Source organism: Cyrtonyx montezumae, unplaced genomic scaffold, assembly GCF_038088225.1.
Source record: "Cyrtonyx montezumae isolate F1298 unplaced genomic scaffold, pur_monq_1.0 scaffold_9, whole genome shotgun sequence".
Taxonomy (NCBI): domain Eukaryota; kingdom Metazoa; phylum Chordata; class Aves; order Galliformes; family Odontophoridae; genus Cyrtonyx; species Cyrtonyx montezumae.
Window position 1 is genome coordinate 11,529,329 of NW_027072100.1, and position 21,951 is coordinate 11,551,279.

General features: G+C 40.2%; 2 protein-coding genes across 3 annotated transcripts in view; one reads left to right on the forward strand and one right to left on the reverse strand.

Moving 5' to 3' along the window:
* The window catches only part of APCDD1L (APC down-regulated 1 like), a 215,939-nt gene that overhangs the window by 45,766 nt on the left and 148,222 nt on the right, over positions 1-21,951 (forward strand). The gene's annotated exons all lie outside the window — the stretch shown is intronic.
* Positions 9,035-21,939, reverse strand: RAB22A (RAB22A, member RAS oncogene family). Of its 2 annotated transcripts, none has more exons than XM_065754455.1 (7): positions 21,643-21,939; positions 19,956-20,035; positions 16,289-16,370; positions 12,570-12,641; positions 12,367-12,473; positions 10,380-10,505; positions 9,035-9,165 (listed from the first exon to the last, which is right to left on the reverse strand). In XM_065754455.1, exons 1-7 carry the CDS (start codon positions 21,676-21,678, stop codon positions 9,159-9,161), a joined length of 510 nt encoding a protein of 169 aa, XP_065610527.1. In that variant the 5' UTR covers positions 21,679-21,939; the 3' UTR covers positions 9,035-9,158. The 2 variants fall into 2 exon arrangements, with proteins under 2 accessions (XP_065610527.1, XP_065610525.1); XM_065754453.1 differs by having other exon boundaries at positions 10,396-10,505; positions 21,643-21,936.

Below are 21,951 nucleotides of genomic sequence, written 5' to 3' on the forward strand. Positions count from 1 at the left end.
GGGCGGGGATGGCGCAGCGCGGAGCGGCGCGTGCACCGCCGCGGGGATGGGGGCGGAGGGCCGGGCCCGGGACGGAGCCGCTCCTGCGCCCGGCGGCCGTACGGGGCGAGGTCGGAGGAGCGAGGATCTTTTCCAGTGGGTGCGGGTTACCGGGCCGCTGTTTCAGCCTTCCGTTCGGACCCCCGGGCGTGGCAGTGCCCGGAGCGGCGCTGCGGGACCGCCCGTGACTCAGCTGCTCCGCAGTCGGGGAAGGGAACGTCGGCGGTGCGAGCGGCTCTGCACGCAGAGATCCGAAGGCGGAGAGGGCACGAGCGCGGGGCCGAAGGGGGACCGTGACGGGAGCGGGGAACGCTGCCGCGAGCCGGTGCTGGCATCGGGCTCTAGCAAAAGCTAACGTGTTCACGCATAAAGCATACTTCAAGTCAGCGTAGTGGTTTTAAGGCTCCCCAGCAGTAAACGCTAAAAAATAACTTTATTTATTTTCTACTCTATAAAATGACTTAGATTTACAGCTCGGTCTTTAGTACTGCTTTACTGACGGCCGCAGGCACAGCTGCAATGCTCGGGTCCACCGCACCCACTCGTTTTAAACATCCCCAAAGTTCTAAGAGTCCATAAACCATTTCTGTAACTCATCACATGGAACGGGGTGTGACCACGGTGTCCCCACAGTCGGGATGACCAAGGCTCCAAAACCGGATTGCTCAGATACAGGTTAAAACAGCTCATATACACCAAAATATGTTTATTAGACTTGGGACACGTGGGACTGGAGAGGAGATGCCACATTCACAGGGACTAAAAGCAATCCTATTGACAGAAAAACTTTCAAAGGATAACAACTGTTACAGTACACAGTTACAACAGAGTGAGTCCCACCAGCAACTAATTTGCCAGAAAAAGCCATAAAATAGTTAATAAGATCTGGAATAAAAGGGTCATTGGCACTGCTGGCAATGCAAGCGGTGGCAAATGACTGATGGACACTTTAAAATTAACAGCACTAAATGGGACGATGACATTCAACGCTGTAAGGAAGTCTGCACAAGTATGCCTGCAGTATTTATACCACATCAACACTTCAGCTGCTCTTGTCCATGAGAATCAGTGTTTTTCATCTAGTGTGATCTACAAACACGTTTCATCTTTCGTGGTTGATGCAACTGCTTTCATCCCACACCAAACAATAGAAACCCCTGTACGTATTTGGTGCAACTCTTCATTGTACACAATGTAAGTGAAACTTGGTAACACTTTCTAGGCCAGAAATACATCAGGACTAGTTGTTAGAAGCTTCAGCCACGGGTAGCAACGCCGTAACATAAATGTACTGCTGTTCTTCCTTAACTTCCCTCTCTGGGTTGGAGAAAAGATGGTCACAATGTCATAAAAGCAGGGGTTGGGGTTTATTTTTCGCTTTGTTTGTTTTCAAAATCTGTGCTATTCTACTTCAATAGATTTGGAGCCCAGGATGTCCTCATTTTTTATTTATTACTTTTGCTATTTTGAGGGGTGTAATTTATAGTATAAACTACAAATTATGTCGCAACATTTTATTAGATCTCAAATAAATAAGTAATTCAGTTCACTTACACTTTGGAGTAGAGGGTTGGTTTTTTTTTGGCTGATATTCTGGAAATGTTATCTTCTTCTGTGTAGTCTCAGATTGTTTTATTTTTATAAACAGATTCTCTCACTGTGACATAAAACATTGCTGTCTATAAACGGTCCAAGTAATTGGTAGAAAGAGATAAGCTTTATATATACATCTGCAAGTTAATTGGAACATAATGAGAAATAAGACAGAGGAAACCTTATACAACATACAGTCATACATAATAAAATTCCCCAAAGTAAACAGCAGCTCAGCACTGCTGCCCACACCTTTCCACGCTCTGCTCTTTCTGAGAGTATAAAGTACAGCCTTGAGTGCTGGATGATAAAGGGCATGCCAACTTGGATCACCTTACAAAAGCAGACTGCACTGAGCAGCTCTGAGCTTACCAGCCTGGACAGCAAGGATTCCCCTATGTTTTCATACATGCTGAAACACATACAGAACACAGCAGCTTTTATATGCTAAGCTGAAAACTTACCAAGTCTAATTAAGGTCTTTTTCATTGTATGCAATGTGCACACAGTCAGCATTGTTCAGATCAGAGTAATTAAAAGGGATATGCATCAGAAAACCACCTGCAATGCCACACCTTTCTCAGTTCCAAAAAATAACCCCCTCTTCATTAACAGCTCAGGCACTCCAAGGCTAGCAGGCACTTGTTGCCAACACACATTTCTGATTACCAGCAGGAGCAGATCAGGGTGAACACCTCTGGGAAACTGAAGGGCACAAGAAAGCTTTGGACTGAAGCAGTTTTAATGAATTCTTCCACCTTCTCCTTTAAAAGCTATGACAGTCTCCTTCCACATTAAATGTTATTCCTTCATTCTGCACACAACATTATATAGCTTGTGCTCATTTATATACCTTCCCTATACAAACAGGTACACAGGTGCACGTTTCTCCACTCCAGTGCATTCCTTGTTTTTGCCTTTCTTAGGCACTCTGCAAAGCACCCTCATACCTTTTACACAAATCTAATTGATGCTCTTCAAAGCAGCCTGCAATCATCTGAAAGGACAGCCTACAAATAGCAGACCCCTCACAATACGTGTCAGTTATTCCAAGATTGTTGTAGAGAGATTTTAATGCTTATTTCTGCACATGAACTGCTGTCAGTTGCTTAGCAGAAGCCTGCATACAGGAATTTCAGGTGAGGGAGAAGCATTAGGAACAGGATTTTTTGGGGCTTGTGCTTTAGAAGAATGCTGTTAAACACATTAACTGTGCACCACACGAGACAATGGAGGTAACAATGGTCAAGTCTGTATTTTTGTGCTGTACATAACCAAAGCAGTTTGAAGCAACCACAAAAAGGAAGCAAGCAACCAGCTGCAAGTAAGAAGAGAACCCTTTCCAGCATGACAGCCCCAGAACACTGTGCAGATATTAAAAGCACTTTACAGCTCTGACTGACAGAAACCTGGCCTAAGCAGTCAAGAATTCAACTTTTGATGCAGCCCAAGCTAAATGCAATGTATTAAATAACTTGATCCCATTAGAATTTGTCAGGCCTTGCACAAGTTGACGTGGCTGTGTGTGGCCTGCAGTTTCTCAGACATCATGCAGCAAAGAAAGGAAGCACGAGACAAAAGCTGCATTCTCTGCCATTTTCTCTCCATCCCTTTCTGTACGAGCTTGTCTTTTGTCTGTCTGCGTATACATAAACCATGGAAAAGCTTCAGTTTCTAAATGATCACTAGTGACTGCTTTTGGAAAACAGCTATTAGAGCTACCACTTCCATTCACTTTGCTGTGGCATTGCTTGACGTTTCCCTTCCACAATTCTATCACTACAGAGACTACTTCTGAGGATCCAGAGATTTTGGAACCACTCACACAAGGCCAGAGCATTTATAAACAAAGCTTTTTATTAATAAAATGTTTACACCTTTTTTGCACAATACACCGGACTGGTAGTGATTTAGCATGTTATTACACTATAAAAGTTTATCATGAATGCATAAGCTGAAAATGCCGTTTACATTATGCCAAACCAACATTTCCTAATTTTCCTTCTATGCACTACATGGGAGTATAACAATACAATCAGAAAGGAAACAAAAGTCTGGTTTTCCTCATTAGCATCTACAAACCAACAATACAGACAGACCTGTACACGCCCTCGGGACCAGCCCAAGAGAAAACTAGAAAAGTCTCAGAACATTCATTAGCTTGGGAACTCACCACGGTAATACTTCATCACTCGTGCCCCGATTGCATTTCATGCAGTGAAGCAATGGTAGTCAATTTGTGCTGTTTACAGTGCTGCAAATGCTCTGTAACTCTGAGCGGCTTCAGTTCGTTTCTGTAAGAGACACTACAGTAAGAAGGCACAGACCCTCCTATCTTTTCCACAGGTTAACCCAGCACTATCACCAAAAGGCAGAATGTTCTTACGAGGGACAACAACTGCTGATTCAGTTTACCCTCCATGCTTCATTTTACAGGCATACATTTACTACAGCACAAGAGCTATATGCCCATCAGGTTATTCCTGTGCCCTGGGTACACAAATGAAAACGTAAAGGTTTTGCTTATATGCTTCCAAAATGATTTCCTTTTTTCTTCATCTTACTGGGGGATGAGAGGGTACAAGGGGGAAGATTGCCAAGAAGTCTTAGGTGTCTTACAGCTACAGAAATAACATCCAATTCTGTGTTTGTATCAGTTCACTGTGCCACAACTCCAATGCTGGATGCTCTATATTCAGAAATATGGAGTACAAAAGTTAATTGCTTCTATACTTCACAGGATGCTATGAGGGCATTACAATAAGTTACCTCCTCCAGATGGAAGTGCTCTTTGCCCACCTATCTAGTAGCAGTGGTACACAGCTGCTATGATTTCTTAATTTCATAAAGCTGCACTAAAGAATGACCATTTTTGTTCACAAATATTTGCTGCTGTGACAGATACTTCTCAATCTTTCAAGGAGAAAAAGATACCTGTCACTGGTTCCTGGCTGAATCCCAGAAGGAAACAAAGGGCAAACAGTCAAGAAAACATAATGGAGTCAACAATAGCAAATTCATGCTGTAACAAGAGCGAAAATGAGACAAGAAAGCAGCACTGAATTTATGTATGGGTTTGAGAAGTGAAACAATTTCTATCCATACAAATGAAAAGAATGGCAGAAAAGCTTGTATCCTTCAGCATTAGAACTGGAGAAGTTAGATTCTTCAGTAATCTGTGTTTGAAAACATTAACAGGAATGAAACAAAGAAAACCCAACTTTCTTGAATAAAATCTTAGTGTTTAAGCAAAAATGTAAAGCTCCTAACTTCAAGGATGATGCAGTGGGACAAGTAGAAATGTTTCTTCTAATAATTTTCTGTTTTAGAATAAAAGCAGTTTCAAGTAAATGCTGTACCAATTTTTAGAGGGACAAATTTCTCCTAGTGCCTTGATTTTCCATTCAAAATAGGAAGCATCAAGATCCAGAAGGACTGTATCTACTGCCTTCCCCTCACAGACCAAGCAAGCAGCTTGTCATTGGAGGAGATCAAAGCACTGGGGCAAGGCTTTCCCTTTGTGAGCTCATGCTGTCTACACCTGATAACTTTTTTTTTGTCTTTAAAAGCCAAGAAAGACCGCAGGTATGTAGCTTCCGGGGTCTTCCCTCACATCCTTCTTGGAGAAGGATATAACACTGACTAACTCCCAGGCTGCAGGAATGTCCCCAGTACTTGGTAAATTGTTGAGTAGGGTCCAGATATTAAGAGTTTTCTCTGGAGAATTTCATGCAGATCTTTGAAAAGCTTATTTTCAAGCACAGAACTGTCATGGTTTAAGAAACTGTCTCACTGCATAGACTCAGGTCACTACAAAACAACTTCCTGCTAAGAAAGCTTATCCCTATCTCTAGTCCACAAAAACATGAGCCTCTTTTTAGAAATTTCAAGTGTTTAAGAGATACTTGAAGCATTTCTTAGAAAAGGAATAGGCAGTAGAAAAGTTTAAATTATTTGGGTGTTCAGACTCTCCCCATGCCTGTGATATTTTTTCCACTTTCATGTAGTTATGGCTACTTACAAGTGAGGCTACCTATAGGGTCACCTGCCACATAGTTAAGACTCTGTCCTGTAAATCCTCAATTCCCAAGGCAGTCTTAGCAGATTATTGACACTGCACACCACAAAGACTACCCCACTGTTACCAAACAAAAGAGTTTCACAAGGAATTCAGTCAATCATCATCAATGAAGCATCCTTTCCCAACTAATACTCAGTAGGTTACACTGAAAGTGAACACTAACGTTAAGGAACAACTCCAGATTAGCACCTAAATGAAAAGCTTGTTAGTTTTTAAGCCATTCGAGATTAAAAATGAATTTTAATGATTAAAATGAGGCTTTAATCAAGACAACAATTTCCAGTGAACCCCACATCTCTTGGCCTGGCTAAAGGAACACAATTCCAGATCAGTAAGAAGGCATTGGCTCCTCTCCTCTTACTCTCCCAAGCACACAGATATTCTTTCCTGTGCAGGCTGCTAACATTAAATTGGCATTACATACAACAACATATCGAAACCAAGTCTAAGCTGAACACCCCTCTGAGCTGTTAACTGCCTGATACTGTGGCACTTAGAGAAAAGGTCTCCCACTGAAATCAGGAGGGATTTAAAGTGCAATGATTTGTGTTGCTTCATGTATCTAATAGTATAAAACATCTCTACCTCTCTGTCAACATCAGAATTCTCCTAGAACTTTTCAAAGCACCTATTACAATTTTCAGTAGTTTGGCTACCAAATGCTTCTGTGTTTTGTTAAGCACAAGCTTCCACATTTCACCTGTCTAGGCACTTAGCATGCCAGCTTTCAACACGTATATAAAACTTACTACAAAATTACTCACAGAACAGATCAAGAGCATTACAGGTCCTTTTCAAGACTTAGAATTTATAGGGAACGATGAAGAAACGCTCCAAAACTTAGGCAGCACATTGAAGTGGCTCCAAAACTGGAGAAGGAACTATTTGTCAAATGACATTTTTGTACAGATCTATACTTCTGTAGGAAAGAGTTGGCTGTTTAGAAGTGGAAACAGTAATATTCATAGTATCAGTGAGACCTGACTGGAATTATAGCTACAGTAACCTCTGTATGAACACAGCTCTCAGTCTAGCCTAGAACCCAATATTTTATGCTCAAGTCAATAAATATTGGAAAAATATGATTTAATCATTTTTATTATTTCATTGAAAAGCAGATTTAAACTTATTCTGTGCTAAAAACCAGTAACAGTAATTTGGCAAGTTTCAAAACCCTTTTCTACTAGTCTGCATGGAAGATATCCTGATAAGCAAGGTTCTCTTTTTTCCTTTCTCACTTCAAGGAAATTTCCAGATGCATTATTAAATAAATGCAGTATTTTACATCACAGCTAAGACACCACAGCGTCTGCAGTATTGTAGTAGAGACTCCTAAAGCACCATGAACACCAAGTGTTTTAAAAATCTAATTAGATCAGAGATCCACAACTTACATTTTAGAAGTTTTCCAGGAAGAATAATTGAAATATTTCAAAGAAATAAGGGATTTTCATGACTGCCACTGGTGCAAATTCAACAATCAATTGCAAGTTTACCCTTTTAAAATAAGAAATATGTCTAAAAGCAGGCTTGGTCTGCTCTTTCTTCACTGATTCTACTTCCATTACATATTTTGTAGGCTTCCATCAGTTACTTTGCAGGAGTACATTTTTTTTTCCTGTTCATAGCCCGTTAACTTTCAATGACACACCACATACCAAACATCAGGCCAAGTACTGACCTGAGTTTTGCCTCTACCATCAGAAACTTTAAGGCCCTACATTTCAGAAAGCTTTCAAGCAGCCTTCGATGCAAATAAAGACTTCTTGGGCACTACCAGCATGAAGCCTGAGCAGTTTCCTTCAGAAAAAATAGTTGAAATGACAAAAAGCCAGACTGCAAACAGAGAACAAACCTCGTTCTCACACTGAAGCTTAACTACATATTAGTTTGTAACTGAGTACTTGAGACTTTTAAGAACCTCAATAGTGCCACTAGGAAACAAAAAAGTGAAAATAAATTAAAAGAGCACAAAAAGGTATGGTCAACCTGTGGTTTAATTGCAAGTATACTAAAACCAACAATATATGCTAAACATTAAACTTGCAAAAAAAAAAAAAAAGAAAAGCAACCACCGAAACAATAAAGGAAACAAACAAATGTAGTAGGTAAAAAAGCCCAGGAACTAAGAGGTAATGATCTACATTACCACGTGTCTCAAGGTTACTTTTTATTTGTTCTTTTGTGCCTAGAACAAGGAAGACTGGGTGCACCACAGATGAAAACCTGTTCAACAGACCTCACACTGTACCAACAGCAGCCTCTATTGGACCTTTCAAATGTGATTTAAAGAGAATGAATTTCAGTCTGTCTCTGGATGAAATGACAGCAACAATACCTAAAGATGCTAGAGAAAAAAAACCTTATGGGAGAACCCCAGGAGTGTATCTGTAGGTGTGGAATGGAAGGAGTGAATAAGACTGCAATTTTTTAAAGATGTTTTTTACATAATTTATAATATTTTAAACACTGGTCTCATAAATATAATACGAACACTTTACACATGCTAAGCAATTAAAGGCTTTTCCCCAAATCTTTTAAGTCTTATCAGAACTACTGGAAGCATCTGTTCACAGCATCTGCTTTTGGTCAGTAATCACTTCATTTAGTCAGAACTGCATCTCTGACCAACAACTTAATGTCAAGAACTTGTAAGAACAAGAAGATGCCTATAAGCATATCAGTTTGCCTCAAAGTGATTAAGTCAGCATAGGAAAAAAAAAGATTGTCTGTGGTTTAAGATCTGTTGCTTGTGTCCCCACCCCCGCTGCTTATCTTTAAATAAAAAGTGCAAATGGGTTCTGGGGAGTGGACGGACTGATTTGACTGTTATCTGCTTTCATTTGCTTATTCTGTAGCCATCTCAAAACCAACTGTCCCATTGTACTTTGGATTAGCTACACTTACATTTCAAATAAGGCTCACTGAAGAAAAGGAAGAAACAACTTCTCACTAACCTTCAAATTCCAGACTCCTTCCACCAACCCCCAAGTCCCACAAAAGTGCTCGCTTCCCTTTTTACAAAAAACACATGATCTCAATTACAAAACTACTAAACATTTCAGTTCAACCATTCATAGTCAGCTTCCTTTTAAGCAAGGCCAAAGAAGTGATGATGGATTCCCTTTGAATGCAAGAGATACTACAACATTTTGTTAAGTAAACAGGCTGGCCTACATGGCAGTCCTTTCTGCGAGCGTACGGATGTCAGACAAACTGGTCCATTTTTACTGGACCGTGGGCATATGAACACCAGCAGATAGAGATCTAAGACTGATAATATAAATCCAACGTGAACTATTAACTTCCAAGACCACCTACTGTATAAACAAGTCTGATTTTTAAACAGATCAGTCAACAGCAGCTGCGCTTTGTCACCGACGGCTGTCTTCTAAGTTTGAAGCCCTTACCACTGGATGGGGGGTTGGTGTCAGTTGATGGAATTCTACGACCTACAAGGAGGCAGAAAAAGACATTTATGGCAAACATATTTGAAACTAATTCTATTCGTTCAGTGTACGTTAGATCTTATGTCAATAACACATACAGAAGAATGACAGTTAATAGTCTGTACTGTCAGTTAAGAGGTACGGATCCAAGAGAAAAAAAAGCAGAGGCAGCATTAAGCTAACATTACATTTCAGGCTAATCTTGTCTTAGAGATTTAGAGATCTAAAGTATAGAAGCACCCAGAGAATATGCTCTGCAGGATGCAATACCTTCTGGAATCTCTCTGCTCTTGATCTGACTTTTCCCAGCAGACCACCTGCATCAGGCTTAGCACCAAAATGCTTCTAAGAATAGCTGCTTCAGTCAGACAGTAAGTGTTTGAAGATCACCATTCCTGGTTGAGCATTCTTGAGAGGGATTTAAGAAATTACTCTACAGTGTACTCAACATAAGTTTTTAGAGTTTAGAGAGCAACTATTAAGTCAGTAAACCATGAAGCTTATATACAGCACTTTGATATCAGCTTCAATACTGAACTGCATACAAGAACAAGGAACATCTGTTTTTATTTGAGAAACTGCCTGATATACATACACTGGTGCTGCTGCCTGAAATGTACCCTAAACACAATATTGTGTTCACTTAGGAATACTGTTTGGTTTTCATTCACACACAGGGGAAATAAAGTGTTTGCCATCAGCCTCTGCCACAAATAAGACAGAAAAGATTTGCCATTTAATTGAAAAGTGAGGTATCACAAAAATACTGGTGGAAAATCCACACACCAGGTGCTCAGATACTAGATTTCCTAGGCAGTAATCTACTATTTTCAATTCTTATGTTTCTGAAAATGCATTAAACCAGACTAAGTACAAGAACTAAAACAATTAAATTTATTCTCTCAGCTGTACGAAGTTTGGATATTACCCACACCATTTACTGTCCCTTCCATAACCTTGAAAGTACTAACAATCATTCAATAACACACACAGTAAGATGACACTGACTGCTATTTGTGTACCAGAGTACACATAAAGTCCCCACATGGAACCTTCAGAAGTCATTAGATGATGAAAAATGTACGCAGCTCATTTTGCAGTTAGTATTCATATTTGGATGTAACACATTTAAATCTGCATACTCCCATCAAATTGCACAAAAAACCCCACAGTATTCAATTTCTACTTGAGCTTCTTTCAGAAGTAAAACACATTACCTGTTTAAATACTTACTAATTTCTATAAAGAGTTCATTAATGTTTATTGCATTTTTCGCACTTGTCTCTACAAATATTGCATGAATGGAATCTGCATAGTCTTTAGCATCTTTTTCCATGACTTCTCTGAAAAGAAGCAAAAAAAAAACCTGTATGTAGGAAAAATACATAATTCAGAAATTTAAGGGACTGATTAGGCTTTTTAGTGTCTTGAATATTTTGTATTACCTTTTATCACCCTGCTCCCTCATCCTGAAATTGATACTCATTTCTCACTCTGCGCTGTCTCCTTGCTTAGGGGGCAGGAGCATCACTAAAGCATAATCAAACTAAACAAGGCCTCAAGCCATCTGACATGACAATGGGGTTTCTTTCTTGACTACCCTAAGCATAGGTCTGCAATCAATCATTGGGAGTAGTTTATTTTTCTCACATGTACAAGTTTTAGATGCACTGAAAAGACTTGAGTGTTCATTTCCCTAATCCAGTGATTTCCTACAGCTGCTTAGAAAACCAGACATCTCTCAATGCTGCACAGATCATGAGTAGAGCATTAAGTTTACACGAAGCAATGAAGACATAGCTGTGAAAAGGAACTTTCTGAGACCATGCACACAACTACAGAGCCAAGAAGTGAAGATAAATATTTTACACCCTTAAGCAGGCAAGTTGCTAACGCAGTATTTCCTTCAACAACAGAAGAAAAAAAATCAAACCCAAGCACCAGCAAGTAAAGGGAAGACTCTATTCTGTGTGGCTTCACAGAAAGTTTCTAAAACACAACACTCAGTAACAACAGACTTGAAGACACAAAAACACAGTCTTTCGGTCAGTGTCTCAAACCGACCCTCACAAGGAAAGGAATCTTACTCATCACAAGGAATCTTGCTGATGAGCCTCAGTAGCAATGTTTACACGATTTACAGTTCCACTGAAGTACCACAGAATAATCACAAGTGTAAGACTTAATACTGCATGCCTTACAATTGGAAAATAAAATAATTTTATTCTGTATGCACTCCAAGGGACATGCTACTTCTGACAGAAGTTATTAGAGCACACCAGGTAACTAAAATATAGGAATGATTCATAAAACTATACCAACATTGCAGTGGTTCTTTAAACACACAACCATCTGTCTCCCCTGAGACAGCAGCTGCAGTAACCTTTCCAGTGAAAGCTAAAAACAAGGAGTTTGGATGTACCCTCGTTCTGAATTCTGGGTAATTTAACCAGGATATGAAAAATAAAGGGCTTCTTTTCTTTTTAATACATGCCTACATGAAAGTTTGGCTGTCCATAAAGTTTCTCAAAAGCTTTTCCCACTCCCTGCAGCCATTCAACCACAGCCAACTCCACTGTAACACTTAAGCAGCAAGGGAAGGCACCTGAACAAGCAAGTCAGGAAAAGCCTACACAATGCTTTCCAACAGGCTCAATGTTTTTCATAACAAAATGAGGTGCTACAGACTGACAGGAGTACTTCTGTTAAAAGGAGGTAAACAGCTGAAGTTTCATAGGCAGTTTTAAGCTTGTGTAACTTGGCACAGCCACCAGAAAAGGCAATCCTGTCCCCCTGTAAACTGCTCATTCCTAATCCTGCTACCCCTCCTCTGCCATGCTACCAAGTTATCATGTTGTGAGCAAGGTACATACACGTGGATAAGTTTTCCTTTTTTAAATTGGTTAGTCTTAAACTAGATCGGTTTTACAGTCTGATTTACTGCTGAATCACACATGTATTCACACCAGCAAAGAGAAGGATGTGGGCAAGAAAAACAAAGGCAGACGGTAATCAAATTTTCTGGCAGTAGAAATGGCTCAGTGTCCTTGTGAAACTGTAATGGCAGTGCAAAAAAAATAAAATAAAAAAAAATCAAACTTAAATAGCTCTGAATCTTTTACCAGCTTTGAAATCTTAATAGCATTTAGCACTATGAGCATTACCTCCTGAAATGAAGGCTCCAAACTGTCAATAGTTATTTACCTTACGTCGTTAAGGTCACATTTATTTCCTGCAATAGCTACAACAATGTTTGGAGGTCCGTGCTGCCGAAGCTCTTTAACCCAGTTCTTTAATGTTGAGAAAGTTTCCTGATGTGGAGAAAAAACAATGAATTGGGAATAAGAACTGCTTCATAACACAAAAAAGAGAATTGGTAATGCTGAATCAAAAAAAACAACTCTTACCTCTTTTGTGATGTCATAAACTATAATTGCAGCTGCTGACCCTCTATAGTACATTGGAGCTAAAGCACGAAACTAGGAAAAAAAAAAAGAACATTATGAATCTGCTTTTCACTGACTTCCAGAATTTGAGCATTAATATTTTAATGAGAAAATTACTTTAAATTTAGCATTAGCATAAAGCTTTTCTTTGCAGAGAACCAGCACAACAGAATATGTAAACTTCCATAATAGTATTACTATATGAAGGCCAACCAATAAGTAGTTTGGGGATCAGTAACACATTCACCATCAAAAACAAGCAGCCTGACTTGACTTTGACTAAAATCCCTCCTTTAATAGGCCAGTTACAAACAGACAAGCCCATAGGATATACACTCAACTTTGAAGACTCGTGAAGGAAGCCAACACTGAACTTTTTTACTTTTACTAGTGCTTTTGGACAAAAAGTAATTTAAGAGAGCTAGCATGTATCGCTGCCGATCTGAAATGTTCAGAGGATAGTGTCAATTTCCAGCCTTGCTGAATTGTGATTAAGTCTTGCCACTCATTAAAGGCTAGATTAAGAAGAAAAGAGCATTTCTAACTTAAGGCTTTAGGGATTTTTCTCAAGTTCTTCCTCAAAGCTCAGAAACTTGAAGCACATTTAGAACCAAAAATGGCAAAAACCTAAAGCTGCACAATCCACTGCAGACATTTGAGGAACATTCTGGATAATAAAAGCCTGCAATGATGTCATTGCAACATTCAAAATTAAATCTACTTAAGATATATTCAGCTGGTTGTGAGTTTGCAGGGTTTAAAGCAGGTCTGTACCTTCACATACACAGAATGTTATAAATGCATCATGGTAAGAAAAAAAATGGATGTGATCAAATGTATTTCCTCAGTTACCTAAAAAAAACAGTGTGATATTCAGCTCATTGAAAAAAGGAGACAACTACTCTAAGAAACAAAACCCTCACGGAAACATGGAAGAATAAGCTACACGTACTGTTTTGATATGCAATCATATGCAACTTTGTTCTTCTGTGCATCTTGCTACCAAAGGAAAAAAATTGTTAATAGAAAACAGAGTTTCATAAAGCTCTACTTGGTTCTTATAAAATCTCAATTTCCTTTTGCTTAGTACAGTTCAACTAAGAGCAATATTGTAATTCATGAAAGTTTTGGTATAACGGAGAAGACCATTTACACGTGGCTCTGAAATTCTGTTTTGAAAATGAGGATTTGATCACAAAGTTCAGAATAGAAAAATATTTAATAGTGGAAAAGAGAAACATAGGTAGACATTCAGATCACATTGGGGCATAATCCCTCCCCTCCACAAATACTAAAATGTAAAAGGGAAACACATTTGGTAAACCCCCACTTGGACTAGTTGCAACTTGGCTTTTTGATTATTTGACTATTTACATTGGGAACAAACCAACTTTCACTCACTGATTTTGTAGTACTCTCATTTCCTGCCTGCTAACACCTAGATACATTTTTCCACTTAAGAACAGTCAGCAGATAAACTACATTAACAAAACAGATGTTACCAGAAACACTGAATTTTCCTTTTGCTGTTCTTTTCCTTCAAAGACTTCAGCTTGCCATTCAGGCTGATCTGCATTTTGACAGATCTAAGACGTAAGGTAACTTCTACAGCTCTTAGAAATGAACACAAGAATCCTGACTCCTTTCAACATTCTTCTACCAACTTCAGTCAGTGCAAAAGAAATGAAAGAACAAATATGGCATACGCATGTAGCTGTATGTCCAGTGATGAGTGCACATCTCCAGCACAGAGCTACGTTAGATTGCCACTCCCTGAAACCATTTAGAACAAGAGGATGCCCCATCTAGTTTGTGGGTGGGCTTTAGAAGTAAAAAATAGCAAGCACTCCTCCAACAGCCAGGACTAAGAACTGTGTTTATAAGTATCACAACTTCTTAGAGATTGCAATTCCATGAATGGTTTGGACATTCTTGGTGTTCCAGACCACCAGAAATGGGATTCTTTCCACAATACACTGTCAGAGGTGTTGCATGGCCAGAAAACCACAAAGCAGATTTCAGCACAAGGCAAGTACACAGATCAGCAGTGACCAGCAGTAAGCAACAGTACTGGCTTCCTTGGAAACATGTGGGCCTCACAGTGATTTCCCTCAGGTGTAGAATAAAAGCTTTAGAGATGTCACAGATCTCAGGTCAGGGGCCAGTTAAGTCATCCTTCCTTTTTTGATTAAAAAACAAAAAACACACCACCACCACCCAGCTTGAATAGATGTCACTCAGTCTAAAAACAGAAAGACATGGAACGTACTAGTCATGTACAGATAGCTTCCTCAGATTGTAGCATGCTGAAGCCAAACAGGATGGAATGCTCATACGTAATGGATGCTTCCTGCCAAGTTGTTGCAGGCACATTTGAAAAGCTTTCTGTTTAAGAGTACCACTCTCTCAAAAGTTTTGTTTTACTGCTCAGAAGACTCGCATGCAAACACTACCATTTCAGAGTGCACTACAATGTTCATGTAAGGCAAACTATTAACAGTAAATGCTGACTGTCTTCTGCAAATACAAGGACTGGTACATTTCTGATAACATGCACATGTATGACATATCCTTGGGACACATTCCTGATGACAAAAATTGGCTCTATATCATGCTGCTGGGAGGAAATCAGTAGTCATTCAGAATCTGGTGTTCCAAATGCAATACAAATATACTAGAGTGACTTTCTAGACATCAAGAAAGATACCACACTGAAAATTCAGCTGTTAGTTCCACCAGGACTCCACAAGGTCAAATGACTGCACAAGAATTACCAGATTACTCCTATTTCTTTCCCCTCTATGGCTTGGGTTCTCAGTGACCTAGAACAGGCTCACTGCTTCTTGAGACAATACTGGAAATGGTACAGCTGCACTAGCTATTATCCTAAAGTAACCCATCCTGATCAAACGGACTTTTCATGGGGAAAGGTCTGGTCTCCATCTGTGTTGTAGTTACCTCACATCCCAGGTAAATTCATCATGAGTAATCAGCAGTGTCAGTAAAATTTGAACCACAAGGATAAGCAGTGTTAACATAGGTGTTATAAGTCCAAGAAATCTGAATTTCAAAACTACATTTCCTGACATAACTTCTATAATTATCAGTTCTGAGAAGACAGCCTACAAATTGGTAAGACATGAGTTCTCATCCAAAATGATTTTTGATCACCCACATCCTACAACCACCTTTATTAGTCATGCTAATAATCTGAATACTTCAACTAATCGAATGTGCTAGCTGTGCATTTATTTTATTTTTATTTTTATTTTTACAGAATCAGGGCATTGTACAGTGAAACAAGATTTATTTCACTTTAATTCTCACATTAGCAGTTGTTCTGCTGGTAAAAGTTGAATTTAGAAGAATCCAAGTTGAGTTTTTAACATCCAAAATGCCACTTTCATTCACAGAATCCAATTCCAATCTTTCATTTTCAAAGTTGCTTTGAGATAATCATCCTTAACTTCGTTCTTTAGTCACGATACCAACAATGAAAAATAATAAATGTATTTCCATCAGCCCCACCTTAACAGAAACAGGCACAGAAAGAACCATGCTAAAAGACGTGCATAAAACAAGATCACATTGGGACTTTCAGCAGTAGCAGTTGAAAAACATCCCAAACTCCAGCCACAACTGTATTTGCAGACAGGATGAAAGATACTGATGCTACTTACCCGTTCCTGTCCAGCTGTATCCCAAATTAGGAATTTATGCAGCTCATTTTGATACTGTACAGTCTTGGTCATAAATGAGGCTCTGGAAAATATATCAAAGCATCATCTTAGAGCACTGCCACCATGAACAGCTAAACAGACTTCTATTTCAATTAAACTACTTTTCCTCCCTAGATGTAACCGATTAAAATGTTCCTATATATATATATGTTGAAACTGAGGCAAAGGGCCCTATTCAGAAGATGAATTTCACCTAACAAACCAGAAGAAACAAGAATGCAGGCTGTAAGCCTTTTGATAAAAATAAAGGATGTATGACAACAAAAAAAAAAGTCAGAAAGGTCAGCTTTCTCAACAATGCTTTTCTTAAAAGGAGGAATCATTACCACATATTATCTAAATGTATACAGGAAGCTTTTGGAGGTTAAGAGATCAAAGCCTCAGCCCTGGCATCAGCTTTTTTTTTTTTCTTTAACATCTCAGTACTAAAATTCAAATGAACTCCTCATCATTCCACACTTGGGAGTACAGCACAGGAGTGTCTTATTGCCATTTGTAGGTGTTAAGGGGACAGACATCAACAGTAACTCACTTGCTGTCTGCACTCTGCACAGCTCCCATAACCTGTCATTATATATTTTAGCCTGCAGAGGCTCTTGCAGATCTAGAAGACAAGTGAAAAATCTCTTCTTCAAATGCCCCTGCCTGCCAGCTTCCAGTGTATTACAGTAACATTTTAAAGTACTTCTGTGTTTTACTTGACCTGCTCAATGTGAATCAGCGCATATCCCGCAAGACCAGGAAATTCAAAGACCTAATATTCTAAAAGAGAAAGTCCTTTGCTTTAAAGGTCTGTAACCTGCAGCCAATTTTGATTATAAAAACATGTCTGAGTCCAGATTCTCGTGTCCAAGGATCCCCAGATGCCATCGTTACTTCACACATGAGATCATGCATTGTGATCTTAAACAGGTTTTGTATGTTTAATTTCCACCACTTAAAGTATTGCAGATTTCCAGATGTGTGCTACTGACAGCTTTGGATAGGATGGTAGACAGCAACCTGGAGGCATCTTTTGCTGGAGTTTCATAAACTACGTTAAACTTGGTGTAAACTCAAAGCAGAGAGTGGGAGTCATTCAGCATGACTAACAACATTAAATGTCAGCATCCAAGAGTGCAACTCAAAGACAAACCACTCCAGGAGCATCCAGACTAGAGTTATCCTTGACTTGTTCTAAGAAAACCAGCAGTGTCTCCCCAAGTTTCATAACTGTTTCTCCCAGCACACATCATAACTACATGAACAAAATGAACCTGCAACCTGCATCATGTTCATTCAGAGTAAATATGTAATGACATAAAGATGCAAATTCCGCAGCAGCAGTATAAAGTGCCCCTAGCACTGACAGCACACAACTTCCAACATTCTAACAGGGTTTCTACAGGCTGCTTGTATTCAAACTTGAAGCATGAACTAATCATGGTGAGGTATGATTGCCCACATATTCTTAGAAGAGTGGAAACAGCACAGGAAACATTAGATCATATCTCATGACTCAAATACCCAGGAGGAAATTCAGCTTTAGTTCTCACCTTTGGCTTTGTAAGATGCTCTAAAACTCTCTCTACACCTCACTTTATTCCTACTAGCTCCTGGTCTCAATCAGGAAATAAAAGCAAGGTCTAGCAAAAGATCCAAAAAGTTATTTCATTTTTGCAACTTCACAAAGTCTGGCACATGGAAAGTTTTGACCAAATACACTATTATTGCAAATTACTAAAATACCAAATCCTTGGACCATTTAATTCATCAAGATTGCCAAAAGATGCAGATTTGTCGTCTGACACTTAAAAATCCTGAAACTGTCACTAAATCAATGAGAACAAATAACATCCAGGAAAGCATCCTCACTACCACAATAGCGAGCACCTTCCAAAAGCACCACAAGGTCTTCTCAGCCCTTCTCTTCAGAAGGGACAAAACAAAGCTGATCAGCCTACAAAGAAAACTGAGTTTTCTTCTGAACATAGAAAATCTTTGCCATGACAGAAACATCACAGATCACACAGGTCTTTGCTCTGCAGCTTTATACAGTCCAGCAGATTTGTGGAGTCTAAGCCATCAGTTTTTCATTTTTAGAATTAATAACTTGAGTGACAAACTGAGGGGAATAGATATCTGTACTACATTACTCCAAGGTTTAACTCAGGTAATTTAAATATGTGGTCACACACATCTAACTATAGAGCAGAGCAACCCACAAAAATAAATAAGCACTTCCCACCTTTGCAAAGCCTAAGATTCTGTTACCACACCTGGACACCTACTAGTTAAATAGATTTATTATTATTTAAATTGATAAATCAAAAACAATGAAAAAAAACCAGAACATCCAAACAAACAGGATCAGCATGCATGAATGTCAGCTTTGGGCCTTTGCAGATACCAGTCGTATTAGCCAGCTATTTAACAGACTAAATTATATTAAAAAAATGTTTGTTTTTTAACATACCTGAACATTTAGGAATGAAGTCAGGTGCCAAATTTCTCAGAAAACCTCAGGTAATACAAGAAGTAGACTGATCTTTCAACAGTGCCTGTCTCAACAAGGACTCTTCCTTGCTGATGATGTCATTGTGAGCAGAAGGTCTCAACTTTCTGCACACACTAGACCTAAATGTTCAGAACAGACTGGCCCCCAGCTTCAGCAAACAGCACTACAACTCCTATCCCCACACCAGTTTCACTATCACCCAAAAAAAGAACGTTACTGTATCACCCCGAGAGTTACCTAAGAATGCTGAACCCTTGAAGGCATAACAAAATAATCTAGCAATCTATCTTAAGGGCTACTTTTGTTAACAGGAAAAGTTAAATAAAAAAATTTCTACAGAATATCTTGCACTTTGATACCAGTATTAATACTGAAAACAGAAAAGGAAGAGAGCAGCAGGGAAGAGAGTGAAAGAGAGAAAGATCAAGGAAACCACATTCATTAGACAGGATGAGAAGTAGCTGGTATTTAATCAGCAGAATCTTTTTGATCAAAGCTGTAGTAGAGGCGTTGTGGCACCTGAGACAGGAAGATGCACTGCCCCCCACACTTCTCAACATCAAGTCATGTTCTCCTGTAAGCAAAGAATTGCTTCTGAGCAAAACAGCTCATAAGACATTTTGAAAACAAAAAAAAAATAGCAAAAGAAACAGAAAATCTTCCAACCACTCCAGGAATTCCTGATTCCTCCCTCTTATCTATTTCAAGATTTGAGCTCACTAACATTGCTCCTCTGAGGCTTACCTTTACAAAATCCTTATCTGTGAGACCAGCTGCAATAGCAATTTCTCCAGTTAGGTATAGCATATCAATGTATAACATTAGACTGAATTAATGAAAAGAATAACAACCTGATTTAAAATATTAATAGCTGCAAAAGCCTAGGAGAATAGATATTGTAAGTGACTCAAGGCATTAAAAAAGAGGTCACAGTCGCATTATAATCACTCTGAAATTTAAGAAAAGCGTATGAGAAACAGATGCTGTTCATTTAACAGAAACACCTAAAGTAGAATACTCCTAACAGGATTTTATTAGCTGACATTACCAGCACAATATGGGTCCAGATCTTACAAGTGAAAACTTCATTTACTTTATTTAGTTTCTTACCCTATTGTTGGATTTATGTTGGGATCAAAGCTATCTTCCACAAATCTCCAGACGATACTTGATTTACCCACACCAGTGTCCTAAAAAAGAACAGAAACATGAAAGAGATATTACTTGCTGTAAACAATCAATTCTTCTTGTCCTCCCACCTTGCAATATTTTGCAGGAATTAACACATTCCTTCAGAGAATCTCAGGGAAGTTAGACAGTCTGAAATATTTCGGGTTTTAATTTATCTGTTAACTAGAAAAATGAAAAGTTTCTCTCATAAGTTATAACTTTCAAAACAAAGTTGTTATCAAGGAGTATAAAAAAACCCACAGCATTCCTTCTTATTATCAGTCATTCAACCTTCCCCCAGCCTCCTAAAGGTGTACAGAAACCACATATGAGCTAGAGCAGGGAAAGGACTTCTACGATATTAAGTAGCAAATACAGAAACTGAATTCTGTACTCCACCTTCGTAAGCCATTTGAGCATATGAATCTATACAAACGTGACACATACTTCTCAACTTCTGACTAATGCTGTCCCACCCTGCTTAATAAGAGGCCTGAGATGTCTTCTATGACACACCTGACATGTTTCAAATACAACTGCACAGGGTTGTAAATGGAAGAGGAGAAAATGTCACAAAAATTTCAGGTCATATTCCTATTTGTACCATCAATTTGATTGTTTAAAAAAAATGCAACAGTAGGTATACTTAGGATTGAAATGATAACACTACAAACACCATTCTCAATAGCAGCTAGGCATTCAGGATGTTCACTTAACCAGGCAGGTAACAACAAGCTTTTGCTTTACATTTCCAAAAGCAAAGCATTAAGGAAACAAACAAAGGCATGTGACTGAAAATGAAGTTTTCATACATCTTCTCAAATTGTCTCCCTCTCAGTGGCAGCATACAACCTTCGGTTTTGTGCTCTGTAACATGTGCAATCTCAACCAACAAAGCAATTGTTTGAAGAGAAAAGCAGACGCAGCTCCTGGCTCTCAGAGTTCAGGAATCAGTTTTCTTGGGTGCTTCCTCTCCTCTTCTTAAAGGAAGCTGAGCAGACAGGAGTGCTGCACGGCCCCAGGTTGTTTCGCATCACAAGGAGCACACGGCTTTCACTCTGAAGGGCAGCGGGGCCGTTCAGGAGCCATGCCAGCGCTGCCTGTGACCTACACAGCACAGACTCAGGGCACTCCTCGTCCCGCGGCGCAGCCCCACTTCCAAAGGTTTAGGAAACTTCGACGTCACTTTGCTCCACTTTGTCACATCTCCTCCTTCCCCACTGCTTCGCTTAAAGCTCTTCCAAAAGCTAAATATACCGTTAAAGAGATGAAATTCGGCTCCTCCTCCTACCTTTCAAGCAGGATTTCGGATATTTCCCACCTCCAAAGCCCGAGCGTGCGAGGAGCCGGGAAGCGCCCGCCGGGCACCCGTACCTCCCGCTCCTTTATGGACGGTAACACCGAAATAAAGCGGCGGTTTCTCCCCGCGAGCAGCCCCGACCCTCAGCCGCCGGGGCCGACAGCCAGGACCGGGACCAACCCCATCGGGGCCGCGGCCCAGCGCTCAGCAGGGCAGGGCCCGGCTCTCAGAGCCGCCAGAAGGCCGTGCCCGGCGATGTGCACAGCGCAGGACTCGGCTCGGACGGCCGCCTCCCTCCCGCCGCCGTGCCCCGCGCAGAGCACTCACCCCCAGTAGACAAACTTTCAGCTCCCTCAGAGCCATGGCCGGGCAGGCTGCGCCTTCAGCGAACGCCACAGACGCGGCCCAGAACGCTCATAGCCCTCCTCGCCGCCGCCGCCACCCGCTACCACCGCGCCTCTCTCCTCAGGCGCCGCGGACCCGACGCCATCTTGGGCGGATCAGCTGACCACACCCCCCGCGCGGCCGCCGCCGCCGCCCGCAGCTCTCCTCCCTCAGAGGAAGGGACGGCGGCCGCCGAGGGGCGATCCGCCCGCGGGGAGCGGCCGGCTGTGAAACCGGTCACGTTTGGAGGCT

Excerpts from the sequence above, each read along its gene's own strand:
- RAB22A (XM_065754453.1), bottom strand. The coding sequence starts at position 21,678 with ATGGCTCTGAGGGAGCTGAAAGTTTGTCTACTGGGG. Across the intron at positions 12,642-16,288 it reads ATACAGCTGGACAGGAACGG|TTTCGTGCTTTAGCTCCAAT; the intron begins GTAAGTAGCATC and ends TTTTTTTCCTAG. Across the intron at positions 10,506-12,366 it reads TGTGACCTTAACGACGTAAG|AGAAGTCATGGAAAAAGATG; the intron begins GTAAATAACTAT and ends GCTTCTTTTCAG.